The sequence below is a fragment of the Lampetra planeri genome, chromosome 19 (assembly GCF_965212315.1).
Source record: "Lampetra planeri chromosome 19, kcLamPlan1.2.h2, whole genome shotgun sequence".
NCBI classification, from domain to species: Eukaryota; Metazoa; Chordata; class Hyperoartia; order Petromyzontiformes; family Petromyzontidae; genus Lampetra; species Lampetra planeri.
In genome coordinates, this window is record NC_136125.1 from 333169 (window position 1) to 342500 (window position 9332).

Below are 9332 nucleotides of genomic sequence, written 5' to 3' on the forward strand. Positions count from 1 at the left end.
TACCTCTGTGTTGGCCTGTCATTTCGGTTGGGGTATTGTCACCGAAGTTTAAAGCAGGGCTCGTAAAATCAAATATATGTATTGCATGTAAACAAGCTATCGGCCTTATCCAGATTACCAACACAACAGAACTGAACGTGTTGCCGTTTTGTCAGACCACCAACTGACACAGTTGAAAAAATGTGGCTGTTCCAAGAGGAAGCAGCGAAAGACAACTGTAGACTGGTTTTGTCTTCATGACTCATCAGTACAGTACGGTCGTCAATGTGAGCGGGTTCCAACCGTGCAAAGGTTAAGCCCTCGCCACATGGCACTTCCTGAGTCTGATGGCAGTGGCACACATTGGCGACTGGACTGTACCGATGAGTGCCGAGGGTGAAACTGGTTCACAGTTGTCGGTTGTGTCCAGTGATGACTCGCCTATGGTTGATTCAAAATTGATCTTTTGACATCATGGATTTTATTGACTTTCTGGATTTTCCTTAAGCTTGGTGTAGTTTCAAGCAATATGTAGGGACGTGAGTGGCGTCCCTAGAGGGTGTACGCGGGAAGCATCCGCGATTCATATGAGTCAGGGCACGTACCTCTGCAGGGAGTTGACGGAGACATCGCGGGAAGTGGGCCCTACCTGGACGTGCCGGCTCAAGGGAGTTAAGGGGACCCGGATGTGAGGGCCCGGGGACATGTGACGCTGGCCCCCGTTCCTCTCAATAGACCGAGCAGGAGACGTGGCCGGGGGCGGCCCAGGGGCGAGGCTCGGGGGAGGGAAGAGGAACAGGGGCAGAGTGGAGGGCTCAGTCTGGCGTGGGGAGCGATCGGTGCGGCGGGGAGCCCGGGAGATCGGCTAGAAGGGCTGAGGGATAGGATACCCCCTTAAAGGGGTTGAGAGTAGTTCCCCCTTCCCCAGTGTTGCATTCTAGTGTTGTGTTAATGTTTTGTTATCCCTAGGCTAGATCTATATATATAAAAGTGAAATTTGTGAATGTGTCTGTTCAAATGTTTAGCATACTTCCCGACATGCAACAAACTTTAAATTTGGCATGTGGGTAGCTTCCAGACTATGCACAATGCAAAAAATATAAAAATAGACTTTTGCATTTTGGGGAGGGGGCGCAATAATGCATATATTTTGCACGGCAAGTGAGCGGTGACGTCACATCTGTGATGTCACCCGCATGCGGCAGCGTTACGCAGTGTGCCTGCTGACGTTACGCATCCCCCCCCAACCCTCCGCGTAGGCCGTGTATTAATCCAAGACAAGAATCCAAGTCCCGGGCGAAGCCGGGTAGGAAAGCTAGTGTAATAATAAAGTGTGGTGCCTCCAGATTCCTGTGTGTGCCTCGTTCGACACACTACAAATACACCACGTCTAATTTCTTGCTACATGTGGTTGTGGGAATTGTTGTTAAACTTACCGGTGAACTGAAACAATTATAATTGGCACTTGCACGGTGACAATTGAGTTACATTGGCTGTTGGGTGGTGGAAGGTCTTGTGCCAGATTAGTTGGCTATATCAATTGTGAATTATAGCACTGGCTGCCAAAACCTACAGGTGAGACTATGGCTACCAACTTAACACTTGAGAGCTTGTTCTGTTTGACAACTACCTCGGATTGAAGCCATATACTCCGCAGTGCTGGTTCTGTCCACGTCTACTGTTACAAGCATTAACCGAGCCCTGGAGGCAAATCAACCACCATAATGAGCAGCTTATTACCTTTTAGCACTGCAATACACAAAATCACTAACTGTAAGGTGACAAACGTTTAGACGTTCAAATACTGGTTTACAGATGATTTATTAAAATTACAGATTCCCTCAAAAAGATGTAAATTTTTATTTTACAATCAACTTTCCAAACATACAATTAAAAAAAATCTATTACCTCAAATCCATTTGGTCCAAAATGTAAAATTAGTCCTCAACCTTCGTACTAAAGAAAATAAACACTGAATCATACACCAGTGTGTATTGTTGAGCCATGACGTGGGCAATCTCAACCAATAAAAACAAACTTTTTCAATTACAACCGTTACCAAGCAAATAATAATACAGCAAACACTTCAACCAATGTTAAAATCATAAAATTTTTATACCGCAATCAAAATAGTCCAACTGCTCTACGAGCAACCTCTGTGCACCAAGTCCCCAGTTGCAGAACAGAGACCGAGAGACCCGATGAATACATACAGGCAATACGTTTCATTGTTTCAATTGCATGGAACACTTTACACGTGCAACTCTTGGATGAATACATCAAAAGCACTCTGGCTTTAAGGCTCAAATGTAAATAATACAAAATATGTAATTGAATAACAACGCAGGCTGCAATGTGATATTGTTACGTGTCAACTTCAACAGCAAGATAAACCTACAGTACAAGAAACTGCTTTATGTGCACGGTAATGTAATGTGTGCTCATGTAAGCAATGCAAGCCCGATACTAAAAATATGCAACACCAAATTTTACCTTGAAAAACTGCGACTAAAATTTAGTATGTCAACGTTTACGTTTTCCAACATATGTGTGTATATTCCATTTGTGGTGCAGTAATCTGTAAAATGCGAAGCATTATTCCATGTTGATATTCCACTACGGGTCGAAGAGATGCCCGTTACAGTGTGGAACCCAGCAGTGCAATAACAGACCTTAGCCTGCTCTCCATTCATGGTCCAGCTGTATAAACCGCGACACTGCTCTCTTAAGATGTGCAGGCGAGAGAACAGTCTGTCAAGTAGGCCTACAATGATGAATTTGACTGAATCACACGCAAAAATAAATGTTAATATGGGTCCTTTCATGCAGCCATCGGTGACCGGAATGAGATCATCAAACTTGCTGCAAATGAGGTCCTATGCGTACAACTAGATGTTTGGCTTTAAAAGGCAGTGCCGAGTCATTGCTTTGACATGGAGCGCACAACCGCTTGAGCTATCCCACCCACCCATGTGTTGCAGTTTTTCCAATGTGCAACCGTGCATGCCTCCACTGCTGGTCTCATGCCAGCATTCCGTGGGTTATGTATATTGCTCCAAAATAATAACGGAAGGAATTCACAAACGTCGCTCAGTTCATTTATTGCGCAGTCAACGCTTCTCCTCTTCCACCAAGATGGGTCTGCGACGGTGGCCACGAGTTCACTCCGCTGCTGACAACCGCGTTGAGTTTCTGCGATGTGGCCGAGAGAGAGAGGTGTCGCGTTGCAAGGGATGCGCCCGCGTCCTTGGATTGCCATCAAAATGGAGGCACCTCTGTGTGAGTCACCGGCGACCTTCAAGCTCAGATGTCGAGCAAGCTGCCATTGCGCCGGCCCGACGGGAAGGAGCGCGCCAAGGGGGCGTGGTGCTCCGCGGCGTCGCCGTTCAGCAGGCTCTGCCGATCGCTTGTGCCGCCGTTCGTCATTGAGGGCGCCCGATCGAATCGGCGCATGAACGTCGGCAGCGAACCGAGCGTCAGGTTGATGTCCTTGAATGCGTGCAGCAGGAAGATGCCCAGGATGATGGTGAGGAAGCCGCTGATAGTTCCGATGATGTCTGCTGCTGACATGTGGTACCACTCTGCGACAGGATGGAGCAGTACACAGTTACTAAAATACAAACGCGTTTATAAATTACGAACCGCAAAACCTGCATTTGGATAAAGTGGATAGCCCAGATGTCTGTGCGCATGCCGTGGGGCCAATTTGTTCAAATCCAACAGCCACTGTGAAAATGTACCAACGGCACTCCGTCTGCTGTAGGATATTAATATCCTCTATGTAATTTGTAACAATAAGCACTTTTGAGCAAGCAGAAAGCACCCAGTCACTAGATTTGAGGACTTTTGTGCTTGCTCAGATTCAACACATGACCACCAAAATATATAGTAAACGTGTTATGTTCCACTGGGTTCACATCACCTTTGAACAGGATGGCGGAGCACACCATGACAGACGTGGTGAAGAACACGTAGTAGATCGGTGTCACGATGGATGTGTTGAAGATGTCAAGCGCCTTGTTGAGGTAATTGATCTGCGTCGCCACGCAAGCCACCAGGCTCATGAGCAGGATCCACGTCAGCGGCTCCTTGAACATGGGCCGCCCTCCTATGGCCTCTTTGATGGCGATGCCCAGGCCCTTGACGGAGGAGACGGAGAGCGCGCCGATCACCGAGCAGATGGAGATGTAGACCAGCACGTTGGTCTGGCCGTACCGCGGGGCCACGGCGAACACCAGCACCAGGGAGGAGATGACGACCACAGTGGCAAACACGATAAAGCCTACAGCACGCGCACAGCAACAACAGGAGCCTGGTGGCATTCGCATCTAATCCAGCGGTTTGCAGACGTGGTAGGGCACCGTGGTAAAATACATTGACTATGCAGTATATAACAAGGCTACAATTGTTCGTAAGGCTCCACTGGTGCTCGGTGATCTTACTAATGGCTGGAATGTTGCATTGAACAATAGCTTTCAAATAGCTGCAAGAGACACACCTTACACTAAATTTAGGCTAGGTGCAAAATTGTCACAACTTGTGCATGCTGCATATTTGACCCCTATGCACTTACAGTAGCCGGGCGGTGGTGGCTATGCATGCAGCCGGTGATCCAGCAGTGTGGAGGCAAGGGTTGGTGGATCACCACATACAGTGAGGGAAAAAAGTATTTGATCCCCTGCTGATTTTGTACGTTTGCCCACTGACAAAGAAATGATCAGTCTATCATTTTAATGGTAGGTTTATTTGAACAGTGAGAGACAGAATAACAACAACAAAATCCAGAAAAACGCATGTCAAAAATGTTATAAATTGATTGGCATTTTAATGAGGCAAATAAGTATTTGACCCCCTCTCAATCAGAAAGATTTCTGGCTCCCAGGTGTCTTTTATACAGGTAACGAGTCGAGATTAGGAGCACACTCTTAAAGGGAGTGCTCCTAATCTCAGCTTTTTACCTGTATAAAAGACACATGTTCACAGAAGCAATCAATCAATCAGATTCCAAACTCTCCACCATGGCCAAGACCAAAGAGCTCTCCAAGGATGTCAGGGACAAGATTGTAGACCTACACAAGGCTGGAATGGGCTACAAGACCATCGCCAAGCAGCTTGGTGAGAAGGTGACAACAGTTGGTGCGATTATTCGCAAATGGAAGAAACACAAAAGAACAGTCAATCTCCCTCGGCCTGGGGCTCCATGCAAGATCTCACCTCGTGGAGTTGCAATGATCATGAGAACGGTGAGGAATCAGCCCAGAACTACACGGGAGGATCTTGTCAATGATCTCAAAGCAGCTGGGACCATAGTCACCAAGAAAACAGTTGGTAACACACTACGCCTTGAAGGACTGAAATCCTGCAGCGCCCGCAAGGTCCCCCTGCTCAAGAAAGCACATATACATGCCTGACTGAAGTTTGCCAATGAACATCTGAATGATTCAGAGGAAAACTGGGTGAAAGTGTTGTGGTCAAATGAGACCAAAATGGAGCTCTTTGGCATCAACTCAACTCGCCGTGTTTGGAGGAGGAATGCTGCCTATGACCCCAAGAACACAATCCCCACCGTCAAACATTGAGGTGGAAACATTATGCTTTGGGGGTGTTTTTCTGATAAGGGGACAGGACAACTTCACTGCATCAAAGGGACGATGGACGGGGCCATGTACCGTCAAATCTTGGGTGAGAACTACTTCCCTCAGCCAGGGCATTGAAAATGGGTCGTGGATGGGTATTCCAGCATGACAATGACCCAAAACACACGGCCAAGGCAACAAAGGAGTGGCTCAAGATGAAGCACATTAAGGTCCTGGAGTGGCCTAGCCAGTCTCCAGACCTTAATCCCATAGAAAATCTGTGGAGGGAGCTGAAGGTTTGAGTTGCCAAACGTCAGCCTCGAAACCTTAATGACTTGGAGAAGATCTGCAAAGAGGAGTGGGACAAAATCCCTCCTGAGATGTGTGCAAACCTGGTGGCCAACTACAAGAAACGTCTGACCTGTGATTGCCAACAAGGGTTTTGCCACCAAGTACTAAGTCATGTTTTTCAGAGGGGTCAAATACTTATTTCCCTCATTAAAATGCAAATAAATTTATAACATTTTTGACATGCGTTTTTCTGGATTTTGTTGTTGTTATTCTGTATCTCACTGTTCAAATAAACCTACCATTAAAATTACAGACTGATCATTTCTTTGTCAGTGGGCAAACATACAAAATCAGCAGGGGATCAAATACTTTTTTCCCTCACTGTAAGTGTTGAGAAACTCCCCGTGGGAGGCGAGGAGGTGCTATACCCTGGCTTGCCAGAAGGCAGTAACCAGCAAGCGCCATCTGTTTCCATCCGTGCGAGGATAGAGCGTTTACCCCTCGCGTGCCTGGGTTTTCTCCGGGTGCTCCGGTTTCCTCCGAATTGTATATGAAAAATCAGTTGTCTGAAAACATCTTAAAATTAAAACCCAATACAGAACCATCCTGACAAAAAGTCACGTGACTCAGCATGTCTCTCCTGGATAGATAAGTAATTTTTATAAGGTTTAATTTTTAAAAATACACAGGTCCTCTAGGCATGTCAATGCTTACAACTCATTAATAAACTGTAATGATTTAAGTGAAACCAGCAGGCCACCCTGGTTAATACTGTGGGTGTATTAACTCTAAAATATGTGTTGTCTGCTTCGAAGTGAACCTTAAACGAATCTGTGACGTCATTCAAAGAAGAATAGACCATTGGGTGCTGGTGTCATGGTCCAAATTTGCCAAATTTGAAAAGTTACACTGCAAAGCTACTTTAATCTTGATTTGAAGCTTTTGTGACTGCAGGAATCCATACTCTTTGGTTCTTTCGGTAAAGTCACGTAGATAGAAAATGAATAGATCATAACGTTTTCTATCTACGTGACTTTACCGAAAGAACCAAAGAGTATGGATTCACGAAAGCTTCAAATCAAGACTGAACCGCCTCTACGGGGAGGGTTTCCATACAACTGTTAGATCTTAACAGACTGCGAGACAAGAAGGCTCACCTGATCGAGTCGCTCACCTTTCTCAAGAGATGCCGCGACACCAAGGTAATACCGATCGCCTTTACACTCGCATCTGCTGCTGTCACTTCTCCTAATGCTAAACGGATCTTGTTCAGGGCTAGCCTAGCCCTAATCTCAGAGAGAATAAGACTGCTCCGATTTGAGCTTGATAAATTAGACAAGAACCTCTTACAATCTCACTTAGCATTGACAGAAAAAATTTCCACATCTGATTGGGACCATGTAGATAACATGATAGTTTCTTCTGCCAATTCAATGTCAACCAAATGTAAAGTTAACCTGATTGCTAAATTCAACCTCCTGTCTAAGAATAAGCCAGATCCACACGTTAAAAAGTTAGATGTTAACAAGATTGCTATCAATCAGAGTAACAGCCCAATTTCCGACAGCCTAAAATCGGTACTAGCTAAAGGGTTGCATTTCGCAGTCACCCCTAAACACATCCCAGTGGATGATATCATTGCCCATGTCGATGTAGCCCTCAAAGGTTTAGGATACATCCCGGCAGACGTAGCAATATCTGAAATCGCTGCTATCCTCAAAAACGCTAAGAAACCCATTAGCAACATCAGCAAGGACGAGCGTTTTGAACTTGCTCAATTAAAAAAGAGAGATGATATTGTCATCCTCTCAGCCGACAAGGGCAATGCCACTGTCATCATGGACAAAACTAAATACAACAAAATTCAGGACATTCTTAAGGATGGGAGAGATCCAACCAACCATCTGGTTACGAAAACCAACAATATCATCATTAACTCGACTTCTCTGATCGAACCTACCAAGCTGCTCTATCTCTAAAACCTTCTGCTGCTAGACCACCCAGATTTTATGGCCTTCCAAAAATCCATAAAGAAGGTACCCCGCTCCATCCTATCATCTCCACGATTAACTCACCCACCTACAAACTGGCCTGATTTGTCTGAGACCCTGCTTCCATTCACTGGCAAGACCACATCAGCTGTACTTAACTCAGCTCACTTGGTTTCTCTAATCAAAGACATCTCACTGTCTCCAGATTATTTGCTTGTCAGTTTCTATGTAGTCTCTCTATTCACCAAGATACCTGTGCCTGACACCATTGCAATCATTGAAGACTAAGTCCAACAGAGACTGAATTCTCATGTGCCAACTTTTGTGAGGCACTGCCTTACCAACAATTACTTCACCTGGAATGGTACATTCTACAAACAAGATGAATGGGTTTCTCTCTTATCGTCAGTGGTAGCGAATGTTTTCATGGAGAAATTTGAGACAGATGCCATCCAGACAACCACCCTACATCCTTCCTTGTGGAAGAGATACGTAGATGACACGTTCGTAATCTGGCCACATGGCCTGCCAGCACTAAACCAATTATTCAACTAGAAGTTATGATCGAGAAGAGACCTGATGGCTCGTTGGGACACGCTGTCTACAGGAAAGCCACCCACACGGATGCCTATCTAAAGCCTGACTCCCACCACCATCCAGCCCAGAAGAATTACCTCATCAAAACACTACACCATAGGGCCCCGTTGCATCTCCGACCAGCACCACCTAGCCAGCGAGCTGGAGCACGTACACCTCAAGATGAATGGATATTCAGACCACACAATCTGCAAAGCTGCCTCCCCAGCCATGGGGAGACAACCATCTGAGGACCCAATCAAAACCATCACCTTGCCATACATAGCAGGGGTTACAAAAAAGACTTCCAAAATCTTGTACAAACACAAGATCCAGGTTCGTTTCAACACAGTACACAAAATCTGTGATTTGATCCCATCTGTGAAGGATGTGATTCCTGACATGCAATACCCTGGTGTCTACAAACTAAGCTGTGGCTGCAGCAGCAGTTACATTGGGGAAACAAAACGACAAGTCTCGGACCGTGTTCGTGAACACAAGGCGGATCTGAAACACGGTAGGACCAAAACCTCTGCCGTTGCTGATCATTGTTTTAACGCTGTGGACTCACACGAAATAGATTTTTCCAAGACGAAAGTACTTTGCAAACCCACCGGCTATCATCAGAGATTTGTTCATGAAGCCATCCAGATATATAAACACAGACACAACTTCAACCGAGAAGATGGGCAAAACTGAGCAATCATTGGAAGGACGTTATTATCCAGGTAAAGTCTTAACTGACTGTGATGTTTCCAGCCTACCTGCCGATGTCAGCAGTTATTTCCGACTCTCTGAGTACATCACCAGGTTACATGTCTTTACATTAACAGGCTAAGTGTCTCACTAACACAGCTACCGTTGCCCCTTTCCCTCGATGTGGCAGGAGCTCTCATTTTTTAAGAGACTATAACTGGCT

The 9332-nt window shown here is 45.7% G+C and overlaps 1 protein-coding gene across 2 annotated transcripts in view; it reads right to left on the reverse strand.

The window, feature by feature from the left end:
* Nucleotides 1-1825: 1825 nt before the first annotated feature.
* LOC144723936 (magnesium transporter NIPA2-like) overlaps nucleotides 1826-9332 on the reverse strand; it is a 26033-nt gene continuing 18526 nt past the window's right edge. For both annotated transcript variants that reach the window (XM_078602714.1, XM_078602715.1), the window contains exons 6-7: nucleotides 3902-4261; nucleotides 1826-3560 (exon numbers count right to left, since the gene is read on the reverse strand). In XM_078602714.1, the coding sequence (XP_078458840.1) occupies nucleotides 3283-3560; nucleotides 3902-4261 (638 nt within the window). In that variant the 3' untranslated portion in view covers nucleotides 1826-3282. The remainder of the gene's footprint in view (nucleotides 3561-3901; nucleotides 4262-9332) is intronic.